The 24,870-nt window shown below is 41.9% G+C and overlaps 1 protein-coding gene across 1 annotated transcript in view; it reads left to right on the top strand.

The window, feature by feature from the left end:
* The window catches only part of maml2 (mastermind like transcriptional coactivator 2), a 39,461-nt gene extending 14,591 nt beyond the window's left edge, over nt 1-24,870 (top strand). The window contains exons 2-5 of the mRNA XM_030404841.1: nt 15,163-16,383; nt 22,254-22,418; nt 22,522-22,630; nt 23,392-24,870. Of these exons, the coding sequence (XP_030260701.1) occupies nt 15,163-16,383; nt 22,254-22,418; nt 22,522-22,630; nt 23,392-24,239 (2,343 nt within the window). The 3' untranslated portion in view covers nt 24,240-24,870. The remainder of the gene's footprint in view (nt 1-15,162; nt 16,384-22,253; nt 22,419-22,521; nt 22,631-23,391) is intronic.

Below are 24,870 nucleotides of genomic sequence, written 5' to 3'. Positions count from 1 at the left end.
AGGCCTCAGGTGACAAAGGCTCGGCACCGTTTGGTGGTTATGTTGGACTATTTTCATTTTGAGCTGATTAGGATACAAACTCACAGATTTGGTCATGATTTTAACTATACTACTGCTGCAGTTAAAAGTAATGCTCTTTGTCATAAAATGGATTCTTAAAAAGCGTATAACAGGCTATTTTTCGCTTATTAGGACAGAGTCCCTACTTGCAGATGTAATAGTGCAGGATTTTGTTGGCCAACAACAGCAGTTCCTCTAATTCAGATGAGGTAAACCCCCTTTGAGTGTGAGCGCTCACAAGTTATAACCAGGTTTGGATAAAGGATCACATGTAACAGGATTATCTAAGCAGATTCTGTAATGATATCGTAACAAACATAGTAATAAAATGTAACAAAAATTCGTAATAAGCTGGCCAAATCTTCAGAGATAAGAACATTTCAGAAATTAAATCGTAGATACATTATCACGAGTTACTTGGTTGTTTTAGATTGCATCTTTAAAATTCAATTAGATTCAAAGTTCAATCAGGGAAGACGATTACTGAAATGGCTAATTTGAAAGTGTAATGAAACTTGCATGATGTTTTTCAGTGTAAGCGATATGTGCTCTTTGCATGACAAGCCCACCCCCGACATGAGAAGATTGAATGAAGGTGTAATGAGCACCGTCACCTTAAATTGGGAAGCAGATAGGAAAAGCCATGTTGTGTAATGTGTGTAACATTTATGGACGCTATAGAAGAATGTATCAGATAGATACCCATGCTGTGCATCAGTAATCAACACTGTCTTTTTTCAATTTGTGCATTTTAAGCACTGAGAGCTTTTATTGAGTGTGGTCATTTCTGAGGCTGTAGTTTGTGGTGGATTGCATGAAGGTGTAGATGGGTTTCTATGGTTATGTGCATTTTAAGATAAAAGAAAAGAGAAATGAAAACGATAATAAAAGTGGGAAGTTGCGTGAGGCGCGTCCTTCCATCTGTGTAAGGGCTTTTCGTTTTCACCGTCTTCCTCCTTTCTGAAAGGTCTCTGCCACATTTCTCATGGTATTACTCCTAACTCTCCTCAGTTTGTTGTGTTCGCCACTTTAAGTTGTTATCTCGTTTTCACCACTCTCGAGACAAGTACAAAGTGGGTTTAATCCATCTGGCAAAGCCAGGTGGTGAATGTTGCCTCCAGGAGATGAGAATGAGTATTAAAACAATTAAGGAGGTGAATCCTATAACTACACGGGAGCTGCTTTAGAGCGGGTAGAGAACATCTAAAAAAAAAAAAAACCTGTAGACATTTAGATTATCGTAAAAACTATAGAAAATTTAGGGCAAGACCAAATCATATGTCTTGTTGACCTTTAAAGCAAAGACACGAGTGGTCTACTTCAGAATAGACTTTGTTTAAACATATGCAAGTGAAGTGGACCCTTTAAACAAACCCAGGTCATATCTATACTATATCTGGCGCAGGGAGGGGAGGTATGTGTTGGGTCAAGTGCTACTCCCAATGCACTAATAATCAATTAGTTATCTAACCCTTCACTGTGTCACTCTCTACAAGGAGTGAATGTTATTGTATGCAGCGCCGTACCGAGCTGACTTGCAAGAATATGATGAGTGTGTTGCTATCTGTCCTGACAAAATGTTGGAGATAACTAAAAAATACTTAACCACACACTGTAAATACACAGTCAGGGGTAATGGTTCCTGTAATAAAATCCCTTTTCTTTCATTAATTTTTTTTGCTGACTTGTTCTTGTAAAATTGATGGCAAAAAGATCATTAAGCAAGTAAAGACTGATTCTCTTGCCTTTTCTCCTCGCGGAGAGAGGAAAAAAAAAAAAAACTGTGATGCTGCATTCTTTTCATAGCTGTTAGTGAGAAAGTGGGGTTATTATGTGTGCGTATGCATGATAACAAGAAGGAGAAAGAGAGTGAAGAGAACATTCCTTTCTCACTCCCACTCTCCACCACCACACCCCCATTGCTACTCACTGCCACCCCACCCCCAGTTTCCTTCCTGTGCTTTTTTTAGAGTCTATTGGATGTTTTTCCCACATCCGGCAACAAAGCCAGCCTTTTTATGCCATAACCTAACAGCATGGTGTTCTGTGGTTCTGTTACACGCAGGCACGGTTACATGTGATAGATTAATTGAAGCCCACTCTTTCCTAACTTCACGTCCTCCTTTGCCTCACTTGACAGATGGCTGAGGTGTTCTAGTTGGGTGGAGTGTCTCCATTAAGAGAAGAGAGACAGGTTTTATCATTATGGTGAAGAATATTTTCGTGTCCTGTTGCCAATAACGTTGGTTGTCAATCTTAAGATATTTTCAAATAAGACTTAAGTACTAATCGGTGCTGTGAGAAGGTAGTGATGCCGCTTGAGGCGTGGATATATCATGCTAAGGGAATCTACGTAATTCTCAAATTATCATCATTGATATTGTTTTAATATTAGACTTAGATGTTCATTTACAGTTGTAGGTTATGCATTAGCCTATACACCGCTGTGAGCAGTTGTTTCTGTGTCACTCTGCACCAAAGTGCTTGTTAGCGATGGGATTCTTTATGCCACTGTGTTTGAGTTTCCTTGTGCACTTCAAACAATGGCGACTGAAACTGGGCTGATCGTGTTTGAGTTGTGGAGTTCATACATGATGAACAACAGGGCATAAAAGAGAGAAGACGTAGGAGGAGATGGTGCGTATGGCTTGTTAAACCAATTTAGGTTAAAGGAGGGGGGAATTTCAAGCACTCCTGCATAGGATATGACCTACCTTTCGGCATAGCTACGGCTTAGATCCGATGCGAAATTCTTAACTGGCCTTAAATCTCAAACTCCCGCACTCGCATTTCGACGTCTTCAGATCCCCCTCAAGAAGGAGCGTTTGGAAACAGTGGGAAGGGAAAGAGGTAGCACTGGCAGTAGCAGCGTAAACCGAGCACATGCATGAAAATGTCTCTGAGAAAGTTTTGCAAATACAAAAACCCTCATGGTTTGGAAATGCGTAATAGCAATTGATCTTGTTTGTAGTTCCTGTCAACAGTTTCACAACAATGGCGGTCTAAGGGGGAGATAATTTTATGTTACGGAACCACAGTTAGCCGCTTGCCACTTGGCAGCTCGGCTGATTAGAAGCAGCTCTCTCGGTAGATTTATGACGTTGCCACCTACAGGCAGAGAATTTTGCAGTTTGAAGACATGTGCTATCTTGAGGCAGTTTCTCGTCGCATATCGGTGCCTCTGGTTTCACTCAAACTGCACCGACAAATCTGCAGGGCTGAAACTTATTTTGAGGGACTGTCGTCGGATGAGCAGCTTGGTTTCATGTGCTTTACATCAGTGACACTGTTTGTCCTGCAGTACGGTACTCGTTCACATAACATTATTTTTACTATTTTCATGTATTTAAACAAGTGGCCCTTAAATGTTCACTTAAAAGGACCACTAGCCAACATAATGTAAAATATTTAGATATATTCCCCCTAATGCTCTTTTCAGTAGTTAGTACATTACACCAGAACAACTTTTCAAAGCGCTGATTAAAATACTGACACTTGTGTTTATCAGCGTTTGTCCTCATTGTCATTCCCAGTGAATTAATTCCCTTGGTAAGAGGGATTTTTCCCCTCTATTATGCTGCCTTGGCTGAGTTTGAATCACCGAGCTCATCTGTTTTGCCTGAAGTAGTCAAAGCGAGGGAAAAAAACAGCTGTCTAGTCAGTGAAGGGATGCCTTGCCAGTTGAGCTGTGAAATCCACACAAGCAAGCAGGATAATCTCTTCCACCCAGGCCAAATATCATATCCTGGGATGGAAATGCAGATAGTCTCATGTACAAAACCTTGACCTAACAGAGTGTAATTTGATGTGACAGCAGCATAATCTATAATATGATGTCCCAAATGTCATCACATTGGCACTGAAGGTAGATGCTCCTTTTTTGTGTGTTTGAATGGCAATTATACCGAGAACATTACATAGGTTGAGCAGCAGCATGTTGTTAAAATGCAGCATTGTATTTGGTTACGTAGCTTCTCCTATTGTGATTCAAACGAGATGAGGAGTGACTCACGGAGGGACCCGCCGACATGTTTGTTTGAGTGTTAATGTCCAAAATGTTGGGATTTTCTCAGCCTGTAACAACCTTAGGCTGGCTGGGGATCTTGTGCAGAGCAGACTGGAAGTGACGGATTGATTTACTTGTATTCCCGCTTCCCACTCCAGTTTCTGCAACTTGTACAGCGATCACTGCGATCTGCCAGTTTATCCGCCATACAACAGCCTCTGTTCGGTTAAGTTATTGTTGTTCTGCAGCCCAATCCTACAGACCGGTCAGAGGGAGCCTGGCTAGGTTCTGTGCTTCCTCCTTTAGCAGATGCTTTGACGATAGCCACATGGCCGAGACACTCATCTAAGCTCTTTTCTTTGCTTTTCAGGTTTCACTGTCCGCTTGTAATACAGAGCAGACACTGGTACAAGCTACTTAAACATTTATTACCAGACTACTAAACTGCTCTTAGTGGTAGCAGCAGAACTGTTTTTTAAAGAGCAGACATCCTCTTAATTTTAATTTAGTATGTTTAATCAGGAACAGTCTGAGTCTGTACTTTGGCAGGAGAAGGATTGGGACTTATTCATCATCGGTTTGGCCTTTTTCAAAGCAATCGACTACATGTTTACTTGACCAGATGCCACTATTGGGACAGAGGAACTGCCTGTAACTGGTACGGGCTATTTTGGGGTGAACTAGGTACTTTTGCACAATTCCCCTCCTGATCAGCGGAAATCCGCATAATCAGTTTGAAATCACAGCGGTTTGCTTAGTGTTTATCTTTGAATGTCGGTGATCACATCATGGGAAAGTTGTTTTTTTCCACTTGGGCAGATTACCTGTGAGCTCAGTGTGACTCCCTCTCACTAGCTGCGACATGCAAAAAGACCTGAAGCGCTGAATCACAAGGCCCACTTAGACGCACACAAGGGCTGCCTGCATGCAGAAACATGCTCAGGGACATGGGCTCTGCTGCAACCTTGAACTCTCCCTGCCACTGTGAGAGCCACCACTTGCCCAGACAGTGGTGAGCTCAGTGCCTGCAGGGCTACAGGCAATTTAGGCAATCCTTGGAATGAAAAGTCTTTTTATAATACACATGCAGGAGAATAGACATTTTATTTTTCGAATGAAAGCGTCCCTTATTAGCCTAGCGAGGCAGCAATGGAGAAGAGGGTAGTGTTGTCCCTGAATGAAAGGCTAAAATGCTGCTCTGTGGTTTCTGTTCTCTGTGCGCAGGAAGTTTGACCAATAGGGTGCAGAATTGAAACAACTGGACATGTTGTGACCTCGCAAAGTTAAAGCGGCTGACGTTGCCTTCTTGGAAGTCCAGATAAAACATTAGCATTAATATGGAATAATGTTTCTGGCTACCTGACAAATTTAAGTCCGGCATTCACTCCCCTTGTAGCTCTGTTTTGGTCTCCACCTCATATAAAAATATGCTAGATCTTACTCCCTCTTCACCAGCTACTCTCTTTGCTTTTTCTTTGCTTTAAATTATGGTCCCATTTACAGCAAAATTAAGACTATAAAGCATGTGTGGCTAACTTGTGATTGACACGTTGCTACCATGACATGTCCTCGGGTTCTCAGCCAGATCCAGTCAGCATATCCTACCCAATTCCACACACTCTTTCAACCATGGTCACTTCTGTTTTAAAAAACAAAAACAAAAAAAACAAACAAGATGGCAACAGCCCACAACCAGTCCACTAACCAGTGAATGACGTCATGGTGGGTTTACACTTGGTTTTGTCCCATTTGTGTATTTGAAAGAAAAACGAAACATTTTTTTTAGGTCAGCTCGGAGTTTTGTCTGGGTTTATAAAAAGGAACTTAACATATGCTCTTAACAGACGGTATGTTTCATCATTTCTTTGTATCTAAATCAGACAGTTACCTCATACCAGCATTTGGAGCCAGCGGTGTGAGAAGTTATTTAGTGCAGCTATTAAATTTACTGCTCTACCTGATGATTTCTTTGGGTGTCATTTTTTTTTTTTTTTTTTTTTTCCACAGTCAAACTTGATCCAATGACTTTTCAAACAGTCTCAACAGTGTCAAAACCAGTTGTTTTTTTTTTTTTTTAAGGTCAAGCTATCCATTATTAAGGCAAACAGCTTTGAATTCAACTGAATTGTTTGCTTTTCATGGATAATGGTATCTAACTAATATCTAAGATATATCAGTATCATGTGATGTTTTGTTTTTGTCCTTCTGGGAAATGTCAGGCTGATGATAAATTTTTAGAGGTCACATATTTTCTGCACCATGATCCCCCAATGCTCCCCCCCCCACTGCACACACTTTTTCCTCGGTTGGAGCCTGTGAGAGCTCTGCAGTGTTTTCTGTGTCCGTCTCTGCCAGCGCCGGTCTACACAGACCTTATTTGGAATGTCAGAACTGATAGGAGTGGGAGTCAAACAAAGCTTCCCACTCATTTATTTTTTCTCCTTACTTTCGAGCTGCAGCAGTCCCTTTTCAAACCGAACTAGCAGTGGATTGTTTCAGAGCACGAGTGCAGATTAGTGTTAGACTGCTCGCCTGTCCTAATGCATGTGTGTGTAATTTAAGTGAAAGCCGAGAGAGATGACAAAACTCAACAAGTATACCCTTTTCAACTAGTGGATTTTTCCAAGCTTTTTTCCATTGAAGCGGTTTAAAACACTAAATGTGTTTCCCCTCTCTAAAAGCATGAGGCTTATCAAGACCTGGCTGAGTGAAGCAGCATTAGCACAGCATTAACCACTCAGCCCAGGTTTCCCACGGGATATAAAATGGATCCTTGTTTCACTGGGAAATCGCCACAGCAATGCTGCTAAAGAGCACTTTGCTGCAATCACATCAGATATTGACTAATATTGTTTCCTGATTTGGAACAGCAGTCACTGTGCTCAGAAGGGAGCATTAAGGAATTCATCATCCAAATAGCTGAGCAGTAGGACATAAACAGCTCATAAGTACTAAATATGGTACAATTAAAGATCGTCTCATCAATAGTTACTGAAGATGCTAAATAATTCACACTAGTGTGATGCCGTGCATTAGCTAGTGAAGCTAAATGATGGTTTTCTTTCCAGTGGCCAGAGATATAACTGAAATGGCTCAGGACTGTGTTGCTCAACTCAGCAGTGGCACTGTTGGCTCTCACCGTGCTGCAGCTGCATGCTGAAGAGCAGCCAGATGTTTGAGATGGTGAAATGAGCCTAGCGAGCAGGAAACGGCTCTGCATGCCATAGGAATCGTCTTTGAAAACAGGAAGGGAACTTGTTCCCTGCTTATGGGCCTTTTCCTGTGGCATGACCGGAGGCAGGCCTTGTGTTTGACGGTTGCTGGGAAAAAGGTACTTGTGGTTGTATGGCAATGGCCTTTTAAGGGTACAAACATTCGAGGAGGGCTTTAGACCTGTTTAACAAGGGATTTGTTGTCAGGGAAGCTAAAATCATCACGTTGTCTAACTATAGTGGCATCATTTTCACATGTTACTCTTTGGATCTTTGGAACTTCATATCATATAACTCCAGGCTGCCTAAAGTCAAAGGTGTCAGTGTTATTATCCTGGCTTAGCTTTTCTTATGTAATAAATAACTAATCCCAACAACCAGAAATGTTAATTTGAGGAGTTTTCTTTCATTCTTTTCATGCTCACAGTGACCTCTGGTGTCTGCAGACTTTGATAATTTCTTACTCTTAAGCCTTCGCTGTTAAGAATCTTTTAATGTTCTGATTTATGTTAACCTTCCCACACCCTCAGGCAGTTTCCCAGCCTGAAAATTGTTTCTTACCGTCTGCCTGTCACATTTAAGCAGACACAGCACTCATACCAATTGAAAGAAACATGTCATCATGGTAGATACATCATACCCCTTCACTTTTTGGCGCAGTGTTCAGCACTTTAGATGTGGATTGGACGAGCAAGAGCTGATAGAGGGTGTTTCCAGCACATAGGGTGTTGGACCAATGAGAATTTAAGCCTGTTACCACTAAATTAAAGCCTGTGCGCTACAATAGCAGCTCAGCCTATATGCAGTGGGCGGGCAGGAGCTCTATGGTTATCTGTGAGTAGCTCTGGGCCTGTTTAAATTGTCTTCATGTCAAGCGCCTTTCTCTCTTTTAAAGTAACTAAGTGGGGACAAAGGTGGAATTTGTCTTTAATAGGAAAAAAGATCAGGATGTGAAAGTTGAACCTGGAAATGGTTTTTCAGCGTGCTCAATGTATTATGGCAGTTAATTCAAACACGTCCTGTAGTTTCCCGATTTTAATCATTTATTGAAGGGATCCCTTGTACTCTGGAAGCGAATACAGTGATGTATGCTGCATGGGATTGAGTCCGGGGAGCCCTCAGTCCCCCTCAGTAAATGTCTCCGTGGTTGAGAATGACATGTAGATGAGAGGCGACAGCAGTGTCAGGAGCTCCGTGAGCCACATGGCCATGGGTGATGTGATGTGACGGCTTGTCACTGCGATGTTGGTGACCTATGGTACGTCTGCAGTGGCGTGGCCTAGCTGGTGCTGCGGTGATGCCTTGACAGAGTCCGCCTCCCCCCTCCCACACTGACTCGCACACCCCATATTTGTTCCCAGGATCGCTTCACCGCGATCCTTCCATCTCGGGAATCTGCGGGCCAGGAATCTTGTACTATCTGACAAAATACCTGACAGGAGAATATACTCAAAGATTATTATGCACAATAGGCCTTTCAAACTACCTTTGTAGGTCAAGAGTAATTTGTGTTTTAGGTAATTTTAAGGGATGCCTATTTAAAGTAAGAATGATTACAAGTCCAAAGATTGCAGAGATGTTTTATTTAAGAGGTCATATTTTCGTGGGGGTCCATGCATATTTTTAGAGCTGCCTCCGTTAACCTTGGCCATATCCCATTAAACTCAGTAGCTTGATTTTGAACAAAGGGCATGCCAAAGCAAGGACCGATTGGAATGCAGCTTTTAATCTGTGCATTTGGATAAAGGAGAGCTGATGTTTGAATGGGAAGTGTCTCCGACAGGATTTTTTTTTGTGTGCAGGCTGCCTTATATTAAAATAGCGAGTTTCTCCATGGAATGTTGGAGCTGAGCTACATTAACTGTTGAAAAAAAAAATCTGCCTTCAGTAAACATAATGGATGATTTCTCTTCAAAGGAGCTCTTATCATCTCTTCCCATTTCCCAGAGGCTGCCACAAAGCTGCCTCTCCTTTTTTTTTCCTGCTGCCGCTGCTGCTGCTCATCCTTCTCTCCTGCCTGCTCTCTGGAGGGCAGCCTCAATCTAATACAACTGTGTCAGGAAGTGTGGGGATGCAAAGTGCTGATGAGCCAAAAGTAGCCCACCTCTGCAGTGTGCCGCTTCATCCCATCACGCGCCAGCCTGATTAGGGAAGCACATCGTGAACCTATGCACACATCCCTGTGCAACCTTACGGCACATGCCCTGTAGAAACAGATTAAATATGTTTTCTTTTGTTGAGGGAATATGGGATATATATATGATGAGTTATATTCCAAGTGTTCCACTTTGAGAGAAACATCGATTTTACAATTTACTATGTGTTATAAAAGGATCAAGCCTACCTGTGTTATCATTCTGTCATCCAGTTTATCCACCAAAACACACTGAAATTGTTTTAATTCAGTGCTAAACATAGCTGCCAAAAGCTATCTATCTAATTTGTAGTCCAGACCTTGTTATCTCTGATAGATATATAGTCTTATTTTTAATAAGACTATATATGATTCCTTGTTGCTGCCTCAGTACACCCTCAATCATACTTTATTTCCCTTATTCTTCTTCTTATTCTCGATCTTGTCTTAAATCCATTAACCCCTCAAAAAAGGAAACAGTTCCAGAAAGACAACGCAGAATCTGACCCGATTTGACTGAAACTCTAAATTGCCCTGTGAACGTACGTACAGCCTCAGCTTCCTTACATTCCTTTAAATAATTAAGCATGTCAAGTTATCCAGTATGTTCTAAGCAATTTCTCTGGATGTAGTATCATGGCTTACAGCATTAGACAGCTAGTACAACCCTATAATTAAACTGAGCCCTCTACACTTTCTCAGCATTCTGCAAGCAGATAGCTGAATTTTGTATGGCAGCTGATCATTGGCACAGGTCTTAGGGCTCTTGTTTCTTATCTGGCAATAAAGGAGCTGAAATCCCCTCTTGCAACAGTATGCAACCTGCAGAACCGCATAAATATTATGTCTCCCTAGGAACACAATAGTCGTATTTATGCCTTTATTTTGGGACTGTTTTTTCCATGTCAAGTGCCGAGAGGAAGGTTTCCAACTCTCGCAGGAGCGGATTGCAACATGTTTCAGGGCTCTGGTGAATAGATTAAAGGCTGGCGAGCTCGATCTTTTGTTGAGCCGCACTCTCATACTCAAACACAGACACAAAACCTTCGAACGTTCTCAAACCTATATCCTTCAAGCATGCATTGCTCTGAGGGCCGTGCTGCTGGTATGACAGATGGTACCAGGAGGCCTGGTGTTGTGTCCCTGTGATGGCTCACCCGGAGCCCCATCCACAGTGCTCAGCATCACCACACTGCTCAGCTTGACACACGAGCTACCAGCCCTCCAGCTCCCAGGAATAGATAGCTTCTGTTGACAGGGCCAAGGTCAGGAGCCTTACTGCCACAGTCAAAGGGCATCAATATGCTGGATTGAAAAGGTCATGTTCAACAACGAGATCCAGCTCTAATCTACCTCTTAAAATGATTTTGTTGGAACTTGTGTCCACAAGTAGAACAGTAACAAACCCCGTTGCCAGAATAAATGTTGGCAATAAACAGTTCTGCAAACAACCAACTTTGTTTCTTTTTGTTACAACTTCGCTTTCTTTATATTCACTTCTCAGTTTTGGCTCACCTGGATCTGTCGCCAAACTGGGCTGGAAATTGTCCCAACGTCTTGTTAAAAATGCCCAGTTTTTAGCTGCAAATTGTTCAGATGCCCACCAAAAATATTGGGTTTTGTTGCCACAAACGTGGCAAGAAATGTGTCCCAGTGTCTCGTTAAAAATATCCAGTGGTTTCACCTTCTCATCTAGCTGTCACAAGACCACCATCAGCTCCTGCACCTGATGACAGAGTCAGCTCATGTGCATGTAATGTGAATGTGACACGCATTGGTAAAATGTTGGTAAGATCGATACGAAACATACAAATTTAATATTATATTTTGTTTGCGTAATTGAGAAATGCCAACGTTTTATTGGTGACCGGGCTGGCATAGAATGGATAGATGCCACAACAAGTTACAGCTTGATAAATTATTTAAAACATGGCGTGTATATTGTGTTCCTTTCTGTTTACTGTGGCCGTATGACATTTAGATGAATGATTTTCTTACTTCTGCAAAACAAAATCTCCTTTAGTTTTTTGTAATCGTAAAAAAAAACACAATTTAATGTCTGAACCTAGACCTTAAGGGTTGGTTAATGTGCTTTGCCAACACAGAAAACAAATGTATTTCATCTACCTTCATCTGTACAACGATCAGTATATAATGCATATGTTTGAGACTCTCATGCAGCAGGAGTCACTTTCAAAGTGATTCAGAGCTTCTCAGCTCATTAAATGTTAATCAAAAAATCTATTTTCAGTTCACTTGGAGATCTGTCATGAGGATTTCAGGCCAGTCGGAGGCCACTGCTTCTGAGTGCTGAGTGAACAGGACGGTCCTTTATTTTTTGAAAATATAAGAAAAAACTAGTTTTGGACCTTGGGTATTAGTTTATTATCTCCAAACTGAGTTAGCATCAGGTACGCACACATAACAACGGTCTAACCTCGACAAAATCTTGACTTCACAAAATCTTGAGAAGGTTGAACTCGGAATTTTAAACTAAGATATGCACTTGAGTCCATTTTTTAAATGGCACTGAAGCAGTAGCGAGGCAACCGTGTCTCACAATGGCTTTTTGCAACACATCCACTTTCCTCTCCATTATTCATGAAGTGTTTTCTCAGACAGTGCCTTGAACCATGAGGAGTGCTCCTGTCTGTCTTCTCCAGAAAGAGCCCTGTGGAACGAGAGAAAGTGTGCATGAGCTGCACACACAAGGAGGCCTGTTTTCATCTGCATTTGGAGAAAAACAGATGTCCAGTAGTCCACAGAGAGGCATGATGTTTGATATTGTGCATCTCACTGAAGATGGCAAAAAAAGAGCTGCTGAATGAGACATTCTGTAGATAAAGTTATGGAACACGTCCAAGTTGAATTTGTATATTTTACTCATACTTCTCTGTATTAACTAGGCATCATTCAGCCAGACAGTCATTGCATCATCTTTCTCTTTCTTCTCTGTTGTCTGTGATAAGAACTTTTCTACTGGGTATTATTATAAGTATAAGTACTGGTTGCATTTTTACAAGATTGCATGCACCTACCTAAATTTCAAAATACAAAAGGTAAAGTGAGCAAATACTAACTTTAAAAATACATACAAATGTAATACATGTACCATTTAAAACAAACATTGTGCATTTGACATTGATAGTTAACTATTTTGTCTAGTTATTTATTGCCCTCCATTTGTTCTCATGCATTTCAACAGCAGGACTATTGTTACTGGATATTTTTCAGAGCATAACACTTCATGATTATTGTTTGTCAGCTGTGTTTGAACACAGACGCGGACATGTTTTGAAAATTCAGATGGCTGGGGGGGGGGGGTCTGTAAATGCAGCACCAACAAGAGTTTAAAATAGGGTCTGCCTCCAGCTGCAGTATTACACACTGGCAAAATATTTTGACCAAAAAAAAAAAAAGGCAAAAATGTGTCTTTGGCTGAATGTAATGTTTTTTTTTTTCCTTCTGCCTTCACACTGGTCGTCGTCATGAAGCTCCAGCAAGTTTCACCTGTTTGAAAGTAGATTTTCCTGCTGTACTAAAATAAACTGAGCAGTGAGTTGGAATGCAATCTATCCCAGGCTTGGCGATATGGCCTATAAATATTATTGCAAGGTGATATCACATTACACAACTTATATCTCGATATTATTATATAATATTTTATTATCTCCTCTAAAGCTCTTTATCACTGAAGCTTGATTTAACTGATAGAATTTGATTATTTAAGATTTTTAGACTTTAAATCCACTTTAACCAAATCAGTTTCTGGCAGCATATACTTTATTTTTGAAAAATGCGGAGTACATATGTATACACACACATCTCTCATAGTGGGTTATGTTATGCAAATATCCTACAATATTGTTGACCCAGTACCTTGGTATTGATATTGCAGCATCGTTGTAAGGACGACTGTTGGTCACAAAATATTAACACAGTGAGATTTTTGAGAAACTGTCATCAGTGATTGATAGAATGACTAAGTGGGTAAAGGCAGTTCTTCAGAAAATCGTATCACTTGACAGTAATGCAGGTAAAACCAGGAAAAGCCAACAAGTATGCCATATCATGATAAAATGTCTTTAATACCTAATCTCATATCACAGTTTTAATGTGACAATTTATTGCCTCTCACTATCAGCAAACGTGCTTGTGATGGTCAGCACTAATGTTAAGTATTACAGTTTCTACTTCCCACAGCCACTGAATCGATCATTTCAGTGTCCCTCCCCCCTTTCAGTACAACACCGCCTCCACCAACATCATCCATCCGCAGCCATTCAATATGTCGAAACACACACATGCACACTTATTAGCTTTAATAAAGGAGGCTCGGTGAGTCACAGAGATATTTGTGCCTTGATTAAAATGTGAGGATGTATCTCTGAGCAATTGTTCTGAGCATTAGCACAAGTAATACAGACACGAACAGAGTAGAAATGTAGTGAACTGCGGGATTCAGTCCAAAGCCTCGGGCTATGAATCATCTTAATCTAATGTGTGCCAGCAGGTGGAAATGACTCAAATTTGTTCCCACAGTGAAATATGCATCACACACTGATATTCCTCTCCTGTGTTCAGGTTGGTGTACAATCAGTTCCATTTTGTTTCCATGCAGGCACCGCATTAAAAGATGGTCAGATAATCAGTCATTTTTATGTGTATACCACGGTGAGCCTGAGATTGCTGCCGGATAGGCAATTTCTTCATCACCGAACTGTTGTTAATGACTCACAGGCACATGTGAAGGAAGAAACTCTTATTATTTTGTTGACACGACATTGTATGTTCCTGCAAACACGAATAATGTCAAGAGAAAAAGGCGTCGTGTTGGGGTTGTTAATGCTTCAGTTTTATGGAGTGTTGCAGAGTGGTTAGAGTTGTGAGTCATAGCTGTGTGCTTATTACCTTAAAGGAAGACATGCATGGGGATATAGGACAAAAGGAAGTCAGATAGCTGCACCGGCATGTTAAGCAGAATCTCAGCCACAAAGGAGAAACTCTGCTATCTAACGAAGCACAATGGAAGAAATATAATGTATGCAAATGAGGGAAACAAAGACCCTATTCTCCTCTCTGCGCTCTGTCAACTGTATCAGATTCCTAGCTATCTTCTCAGCTCATCCACTGTGCTCAAACTACATTTTATCAAAACATTTTTTTCTAAATGCCGCAGCAGCGTTCTGCTGCATTGGAAGTGTTTAAATGAAATTACAGATGAAAGCTTTGTGTGGTTTAACTGAATTTATCTGCTTGATCTGGTTGATTTATGACAAAATAAAGCATTTGAGACGTCATCAACGTTGCCGAATTTAAAAGTTGTAACACTGAATGAAAACACTGCTATTAATAAAAGCAATCTTTGGAAATTTCACAAGTTGGTGGAGTGTACAGCATCTACAAGCCTCGGAGCAAATTGTGAAATTGGATTAATTTACATGGTGATACTTTGAGCTGCATGTAATGCTCCCATCTTCAGAACTATCACCATGACTTCAATTGGCTCGCAAGACAGCTTTTGAATCGAGTGGAATAATTAAAGTCTTGTTATGAAAACGATTTCTTTAGGGTTATTTCTCTATTGAAATTTAAACTCCCAAACCATGAAGGTCGTTTTTTTGGAAAAACACTTATCATTAAATAATAAATTAATGTAATGAAGGTGAGGGGATGTGTCCGTATCAATCGAGGTCTTTTCTGTGTTTTTTCTAAGTGTTTTCTAAATTCCACTCTGTTGTGTTTTGCAGCTTCAAGGATCCTTACGAAGGAAGATTGAGGGAAATGCACCAGGACACGCACCAAAGCCGAATGGTCTCCCCTGCGGTTATTCTGGATCAGACTTTAAGCGGGTCCGTATGGATACCGGTGGACTGGGACATGGGCCCTGCAACCATAACTTAGCCCAGTCTCACTCCCTGCAAGGGTCCTCAACCATGGGCATGCAGAGGAAGAGCTACATGATGCCCCATGGAGTGGGGTCAGACATATTCAACATGACCCTGAAAGAAATGAAAAAAGAGCCCACTGAGGTCCAGTCTTGTGGCCAGTCCAACGCAGAGATGATTTTTGACTTCAAAGATGAGGGTGGTGGTCAGATTGACCCAGACCTCCAGGATCTTTTTGATGAGCTGACAAAGTCAGTGCCGACACTGAATGACCTGGAGTTTGAGAAGATACTGAAGCAGGATGATACATTCGGCTTGGATCTCGGTCGGCCGAGCTCAGCGGGAGCGGCTGCCAGTCTTTGTTCCCCGATGGAGAGGCCGATAAAGATGGAGCACTCCCCAGATTTTGGCCAGGTTCACGGTGGCTCGCCGCAGCTCCGACCAGCCTCAGCAGGACCCTCTTTCACGTTGACCAGCACCTCCTCTACCACCACGTCACAGAAAGCTAACACTCAGGCAGCGCAGCCCAGAGCCATGCCCTGCTGGCCAGAAATATCTCACGCAGAACAGCTGAAGCAGATGGCGGCAAACCAGCAACAGCCAAGCTCTCTGCTCCATCACCACCACCAAACACCACCTGCAGGATTGACCAGCTGGGCTCCTGCCATGAGTACCCACTCCTCCACCAGCGCCTTTCCCCAGGACAAGGTCTCCAGCCCGGCTTCGCTTAGCCAGCAGAGGATTGGCTCCCAGAGTAAAGGGATCAACAACTGCCTCTTCAAGTCAAACGGGCACAATGGCTCCCATCATTTGGACATGAAGGTTCTCAGCACCAAGCCCACGTTGCACTTCAGCCCTAAAGCACCCCATTCTGTCAGCCAGCCGATGCCTGTCATGGCAAGCTCGGTGAACAAGACTTCAGCCCAGCAGCAACAGCAGCAGCAGTCACCATCGACCGGCCAGAATCAGCCACATTCGGCTCTCCACTTCCAGAACCAACAGATCTCCACGACGGCGGCTCTCTGTCTGCCGCCCAAGTCTGTTCCTGCAGTGCTGCCGTTCAAACTATCACAACAGCGACAGGTAAGGGCTCTGTCCAAAATCCCTTACAAAGGATTGCTCTTGAAATAATGTTTCAGAAGTTAGAACAACGCCGCCTTTTGCTTAGCTTGATAACCAGGCAGCCTTAACCACAGCAAGGACCCAACTGCAATAACATTGGGATACTGTGTAAATGAAACAGAGTATGATATGTTGGTATAATTCTTTTTGACATAAACTCAACTAAAAACAGTACAAAGACAATATAGTAGATGTTTAACCTCATCAACTTCATTGATTTTTGTAAATATATGCTAATTCTGAATTTGATGCCAGTAACATGTTTCAAACAAGTTGGGACAGAGGCAACATCAGACTGGGAAAGTTAAACACAGGTAAACAGGTATATTGGTAACATGTGATAGTTTCATGATTGGGTATCAATGGAGCATCCTCAAAGTGAATTTACAAATGAATTATACAGCGTCCCAACTTCTTTGGGGGGAATTGGGGTTACAGACTGTAAACCTTAAAATCCCTACAAAGTGGCCACAAGGTCTTTAAGTGACATACTGTATATATCTGCCATGATGTATGTGATTAGGACATGTAGAATGATATTGGAGTTGCAGGTTTTCATGCAACATTTGGCCTCGGTGATAGCAAAAATACAACAGAGCCACAGCAACGAAATGATGAGGTACGCGTTGAGCTCGTGTCGCTAACCACGAACTACAGCATCCCAATAAAGCAGCATGACTTACATGTACAATATAACCTATAGAGTTTGAAGCTGATAGTACAATATGAGGTGACCCAAATGTTCTATTTCTTGTGTGATTTATTTCTTTATTTTTTTCATTTTTTCAGCCAATGTCGAATATCTTGCTTGTGTATTTTAACACACTCCGTATTCAAGGTGAATAACAAATGTTCTTCTGCTGGAGACACTGTAACATGACACACAGCAGTCAAACTCCCCGTCTTTGGTCTTCCTCATCAATCACTCTCCTCAGTTCGCTCGCAGCAGCCAACCTGCTGTCTGAAGCGGCAACAATGCAGCGCTGTTTGTTTTGGGACTTTACTCTCATTGTTCCCGCTGCCGTCTATGCCTTCGCTGTTGTGAATCCCTTGAATATGTATTTCCCCTGCAAGTGTTTTTGACGATGACACAGATTGCCAGAGCATGGTAGATTAACATGCAGGACTTCTAATTTCTCTGCTTGTCATGGTGGCTCCCCGTCAGGGCACAGATATGCACAGCGGGATTTGCTAATTGGAGGTTGTTAGCTACAAGGGACAAGTGGTGGAAAATGACAGTAATCTGCTTAGCCTGGTGCCGGAGGTTGAATCACTGATTTGTTATGATTGGGGAGATTTAGTCCGTCCCCTCTTTCATTTTTGCACTAGCAGTATCTGTAGCCGCCTTTGTGTGAAATGATAATGCGAGCCACACAGGAGAGCTCTCATAACCTCTACAGATCAAGGGAAGTGCTTGAGTGACTGGGAGAGGGTGGGAGGAGGGCGAAAGGGAGGGAGTTAGACATGGAAGTAAACAAGGTAGGATGACAAATCACACGTCAGTAAAACAGAACCAGTTTTACCGTAGTGACGACAGAGTCACGTGTGGCTGATCATGTTCATGGATGGTCTCTGAACGTAATTAAAAATCCCCTTAAAATATTCAAATTTTTAAAAGGTTTCTATGACCGATCAGCAGAAATTTTGATTTTAAAAAAGAAAACAGCATTCACACATTGATCAGTGTTGATTCATCTGTCAATTTCTCAATTAATTCATCCGTTGTTTAGGCTATAAGATGGTGAAAGACGTCGATCAGCGTTTCACAAAGTCCTCCAATGTCTTGTTTAATCAAAAACCTTAAGATATACAGTTTACTGTCATTGAGGAGTAAAGAAATCAATAGATATTCAGATTTAAGAAGCTGGAATCAAATCATCTTGACCTTTTTTTTCTCTTAAAAATTGATTAATCGATTGCCAAAGTAGCTGACGATTTATTTTATAGTTGACAACCAATCGATTAATTGTTTTCTAAACACACAATACACGTAGTTATTAAAATAGGAATCAAACTAAGAGTATGGCTTAAGTCCGAATTAGCATTGACATTAGTGCTATTCTATAGCTACATGCTATGGTAGCGTTAGCAGTAGGGATCGCGCATGTAGCATGTTAAAAACATAAATTATAACCAGTCAAAGCTGAAAATTACAGGTGTGAGAGAGAAAGGGAAGCGACTGAGAAAAGCTGGATAGCAAATAATGAAAAAGCCTTAAATGGATTTTGATTAATTATTTAATAAAGCAAACTTTTCCAAAGCCTGGAGCTACTGAAAGTAAAAACTCAGTCACCTCTGGTCTTTAAAATGCTGAGGACATGCGGCTGTGCTGGAGTTCATTAGGGGTAACGGTTCGCTGAGACTTTCCCAAGGACGTTTTTTAATGCGCAGTTTGTTTGAACAAATGAAATATGCAAACGCGAAGCTATAGTGATCAGGTAGTGCAGGAATTACGGAGAAGAACCAAGAGCCCCCTTGTGATTTAAGTGTTTGAAAGAGGCTGATAATGGTGTTTGTCTTCTGCAGTCAGCACACACAGGGTTAAAAGTCCAGCTAATGAGGAAGGGACAGCTCACAGAGAGGGGGGGGGAAAAAAGAGTGGAGTCTCTTCCCACAGTGAATTGAATTAGTAATGCCGGAGAAATAAAGGTCCTGAAAGAGTGCCCTGCTCCCCTGTGTAACACTAGCTACCAGCAGTGGGTTTCCTCCCACTGAGTGAAGCTGAAGACCTTTTTTTTAAGCAGTCAGAGATGTGAGCTCTGCTGCTTGTTTGAAGCTTCATACAGTTTAATAATCGGTTGCTGAGTCAAACATGTCAAAATTCAAAATCCACCACTCTGTAACCCTCAGACAGACACACACACACACAAAAAAAAAAAAAATACCTCGCTCACTTCAAGTATGAATACACTCTCTGGCAGGCAGCAGCGTACAGAGGAGGACACTAATGCATTATGAGACCTGAGTTACTGTGGTTGGTGGGCAATGCTATTTCAAGGTCAAAATGTAGTGCTGCTCATTACATCTACAGCGTGGTTGTGTGTATTCAAGCTAAAGAAAGGAAAACACTTGACTTTTTTTTTTTTGGGTTCCAATTTTGCGCTTTAAACTCAAACTGCAGTCCTGAAGGTAGCACGGACACACCCTTAACTTCAGGAATTTCTACTAACTCTGCAGGTTGCGAGCACATTTTAGCCTTAGGATGTTTTTCGACCCCTAATGTACGAAAAATGATCACAGGTCTTTGTTCTTTTTTCTTCCAAATTTCCTAGTTTGTGCCACGGTGGAAACTTATGAGTTTCCTCCCAGTTTTACAAGAATGTGCATGCTCTCACCATACAGTTATTCATGCAGGCGCATAAAAAACTATTTTAAAGAAATATTAAAAATAAATTGGGTTTTCTAGCACAATCTGAGGTGTGTTTTGAGCTGTTCACTCATCTCTAAATGTACTTGTTACAAAGGGAATCGGACCCAGAATACTGAAAGACCTCCTTTTTTAATTGACTTTCAGTTCCATTACAGCAGAACACAAACGTGTGTGTATATTTTTGATAAAATCTAAAGATGAACATTCAGATTGAGCTTTACAGCATCTTATAAAGGGTGACTTATCACTTAAGTCAACATGGGAAAGCTTTATATCAAGGTCTTTGTAATAAATAGGTAATAAGGCCCCTATAAGATGCATTTTTGTTTTTTTTTTGCCTTTATTGAATAGTAAGTGTAGGTCAAACTGTGAGTCTTATTTACACATGATTATATTAATAAGCATCTTATGAGGGTCTCATTACTTATTTGCTAACACTTATTACAAGGACCTCAATATAAAGTGTTACAGACAACACTGTCATTTCAACTAAAGACAGACACTTGGCATCATTTTCATCATCCGAGTGATTAGCTTCAGCTACGGATTTACATTTAAATACCAAACGGGCGCTTGGTACGTTTGTCGCCAGAATACTCCTCTTTACTGAAAATTCAGAAACCCAAATTACAGCTACAACCAAAAGATAAGGGTTTGCTCTCAGTAAATAATGGCTCCTCCGTGTTTGTTGATGATCTTGTGGCACAACATCCCTCAGTTGGGATAAGAGCAGGGCCACAGGGGTTGAGCCTACCAGGTCACTCCGGCAGTGCTGTGAAGGGAGTACTTGTTTCCTGGGAAAGGGAGCCGCAGCCAAGTCCAGATGCCGAGGCGCTCCCCAGGGACAGCGTCATGAGTCCAGACTGGAGGAAGTGCAGTGTGAGAGCCGGCAAGGCTGGGCCTGGATCACTGTCAGCTGCCTGCACTGCCGCAGGATGGGAGACTAAATCACTCCGCTCCTTCTCTGAGGCCTGAACCACATGTGGTATTCATTTACAACAAGCTTGTGAAGAATGAGAGGGGGAGAAAAAAACATGGAAAACAGCTTTATGACACATCAGGATGACAGAGAGGATTACTCAGTTGTACACGCTAAAACACCCCTTGTTGGGTTTTTCTTACAACAAAGAGGGAACAAGCCCTCTCCAGTGTACCTCTGCGGGGAAAATGTCTGTGGCGGTCACAATTTCTCACAGGCTCGATAACTGGATACAGTGAATCAAAGCCAGTGACTCCGCTTGCTAGAGTAACAGGAGAAACCGCTGTTTTGATGTTTTAGTCCCTGTGTAACCTCATTGCCATGCTTGGTTTGCTGTGTGGGTTGAACTCGGGCAGGGGAGGCGAATATTAGCTCGCGAAATGGCTTGTGACTCCTGATGAGTTTCAACCTCCCTCGTTCTGTGATCTTGTCTCGTTCGTTCTCCAAATTTCATTCCCATTCATTATCATTCACACACACGCACATTTATGCACATACTTCCCACTCTCTCTTTTTTTTTCAGCTTTTCTTTCAGGGACCACAGAGTCACCACCCAGTAGAGATTCATCCTCTGCGAAGAATCTGCCCTCTAAGTAATAGCTTCAGCTAAACGCACTGTTAGATTTCTAATCCATTTCACCCTGGGAAACATTTTAAGTCAACACGGCGACTGACATTGTATACACAGCTCGTGTTGACTTGGATTTGGTGCACAATAACCTCGCTCATGACAAATGCTCACACTCGGTTGAAGCTTGAGCTTCATAGAGAGAGAGTGTCCACAAGAAGGACTGGTTTTACTCGGAGCCTTTAGACGGTCTGCACTGCTGCCTTAAAAAAAAAAAAGCTAAAAGGAAAATATGCGTTACGAGGACGTATAACATCTCAAACACCCATGATTGGTGAAAGCTTATCTGCAGAAGCACACGTTCAGGACGAGCCCTCGAAACCAAAAAAAGCCGGTTTGGATATCTCAATTTCGTGTGAGTGCTGCCGACTACAACGTTTTAATCAGTGTGATAGTGCGAGGAGCCAAATGGGTTTCTAGTGGATAGAATGCCTCTTTGCCAAACACAACACAGTGATCAGTAAAGGAGAGCTTATTAAATGGAGGTAGTCATGGTGCTGGCGCTTAACTCCCCATTGGCACACATTTCCTGCTGTCTCAGGGATTCTTTCCACTCTCTTTAGACACAATTATCAAGGGAGAAGCAGGCCTTGAGGAGGGCTCGCACTCCCCCTTCCAAAAAAAGCCTCTCTCCAAGTCTCCCTTTTTCATCTGCAGAGGGAGTAGCCTTGACCACATTCTGGAGGTTGAATAGCATCTTTGAAACAGATCCACGATATCTTGTACAGTCTTGCCCTCTAGTGGCCAAAGCGTATTATTGCACTGTTCTGGTTTTGTGTTTTTCTCCCAAAGCTTCTACAAAAGACATCCCTGACGACACTAATGTGAAACATCCGTGTGTGTCTTATTCTCAGGGTGTTCCTCCTGGCCCGAGGTTGCCCACCAATGGAAGTTTAGGGGTCATGTCGGCCCAGTCGCAGCCGCGGCCCCCAGCACCCAACAACCAGCAGAAAGGCCCCGCCAAAACTCAGGCCATGCAGCGGCAGCTCAACCAACCACAGCACCCCATCAGCAGTTCAGTGAGTGACGTCTTACATCGTGCCGGTTTCAATAGACTGTGGTAGAATTTGGTGTTTTTGAATAACTTGATCAGTAATCACGTCTTTGTCTTTCCTTTTTCAGGACAAAGACAGTGCACACGATCAGTTCAGCCGTCATCTCACGAGGCCGCCGCCTGATTACAAGCAGTCAAGAAGTATGGTGGGAGTTCAGCAAGGAAACATCTTCACAGGTAAAGTTCGTGTTACGTTCTCTGATATCTTAAGTTTAAATATGCAAACGACTCATTATGAATTAAAGAGGTGCCGATTTGCACAAAGTTGTAGATTGGAAATTTGAGCATTGGATGAAATATTCGAGACAACGGTTTTTACAGAGAGGACTTTGGAGACCTCTTTTTATCCTTTAGAAAATACTGAAAAAAGACGTGAAAAAAAATCATCAGGATTAGATGGAATCAAACTGGACAGGTTGGTGTATTGCAGCGCGTCTGAAGTGGAGATGATAAAAAAAAACTCATTTTGAGAAGACAATTAAGATAAGAACATTTTTAGACAGAAAATAAGACACTCCAGGTGTCCTAACAAAAAAGATCTCTTGTAAAAATCATCTGTTCACATATGAATGAAAATTTCCACTTTCACATGCAGATTATATACATTAAAATGTGATTTTGTAAAGTTTCTTTGAGTAGCATGGAAAGCGCTAGCTATAAAATGTATAATTATTATCGCTGTTGTTATTGTTATTATTATCTAATAAAATCTGCATTTTTGGCATTCACATGTTTTGCAATCTGAACTCAAAAACATCCAAATGTGAATCGTGGGCGTTTTCTTTCCTCTATTCTAAAATAAGTCATATCAAAGGAAGGAAATAGCCCACAATCTCAGAATTACCAGAGAATGGAAAACAATGTTTTGATGTAGCGTCTCACCTTCAGTACTGACAAGTGACAACAACGGTAAACCGTTTTTCTTTGTTTCTCTTCAGGTCAAAACTCCTCCCAGTCTTCGAGCAGTGGTCCTGAGAATGACCGACAGTCCATGTCTTGTCACCTCCCAAGTAGGTCTGCTTCAAAGATGAGTCCTTCACCACCGGACCGCCGGTTTGGTATCGGGAATGACTGTCATCCGAGCTCTTGTATCGGCCAGTTTCAGCAGCATAACAATCAGAATCGAATTGGACTCAATCCGAATAAAGCCAGGTTCCTGGGGCCAAACGCGCACGGAAACTCTTTTGTGATAAACAGTAACGCAGCAGGTGTGCAACACCCGAGAACGACAGCTGACCTGCACTCCTCGGGGGTGCCAGGACAGGGTCTAGGAGGCTTGATGAAAAATGTCAACATGGGCTGGGGCTCGGCCAACAAGCAAGTGACAACCGGACTCAGTGTTATGCGGCTACCCAATCCACTACAGTCTCAGGGTGCACAGCTGGACATGCCAAACCATCCGTACCAACAGAGACACATCGGCCCTCCCAACCAGGTAGCACCTGACATCGGGATGCTCCCTCATAACCCTGCCATAAGAGACACAGGCCCAAGACTGAGCCAGCCACTGATGGGATCGCCATCAGCAGTGGGGAGCCTGAACCAGGCCTCCCCTGAACAGAGGGTACCAGCAGGCAACTTCGCAGAGTCCAGTTCAAGCTCGAGCAGCTACCAGAATAACCGGGCCAACCGTCTGACCTTTGACTTCCTCCCCGAGGGAGACAACACAGTTCCAGGGATCAACACAGACTCAGACTTCATAGACTCTCTGCTCAAGTCTGGCTCTGGGAACGATGATTGGATGAAAGATATAAATCTGGATGAGATTCTGGGCAGTCACTCATGAAATTTGGGTCACAGATTGCTAAAAATTGACCCGCAGCTCAAAAAAAGTTATAGAGGTTATGTATGTAAGATGCGAGGGGTAACATTTTTTAAAATGATGTTAAAATGGAATTTTATAAACTCATATTATTTGTTTTATCCAAGTATACTGTATTGTTTTGTATTGTATTTACTGTGAAAGGAATTTGTGTTCTGTCCTTAGTACTCAGCATATTTTACTCCTGGTATATCGGCCAAGAAACTGCTTTTTCTCTGCAGTCACTGTTTCCGTGGTCTCTTTGTCATACTCATGCTGTAGTGCTGTCGTAGAGGATAAAATACCAACTTCACACTGTGAAAAGAAAACATTGCTGTGTTGCTTTCAAGTTTCTAAATCTGCATCCACTATTTAGCATGACATGGTATTAACCTTAACAAGTTTTGCTACCACACACACAGAGAATCTTGCCACAACAGATGTTTTCTTACTTATCGTTCAAGCTCTTTCATCTGTGGTAGTTTTTGATGCAATTTAAAAAAATGTAACCATTAGTTTTTTTTTTGTTTTTTTTCATGTGATATTTAATAATTATTGGGATAGTAATGATACATTATAATACATGTAATTAATAAAATTGATTTGAATAAATGAA

The sequence above is a fragment of the Sparus aurata genome, chromosome 2 (assembly GCF_900880675.1).
Source record: "Sparus aurata chromosome 2, fSpaAur1.1, whole genome shotgun sequence".
Taxonomy (NCBI): Eukaryota; Metazoa; Chordata; class Actinopteri; order Spariformes; family Sparidae; genus Sparus; species Sparus aurata.
Note: the sequence above shows the minus strand (reverse complement) of the source record. Positions and strands in the feature narration are given on the sequence as shown.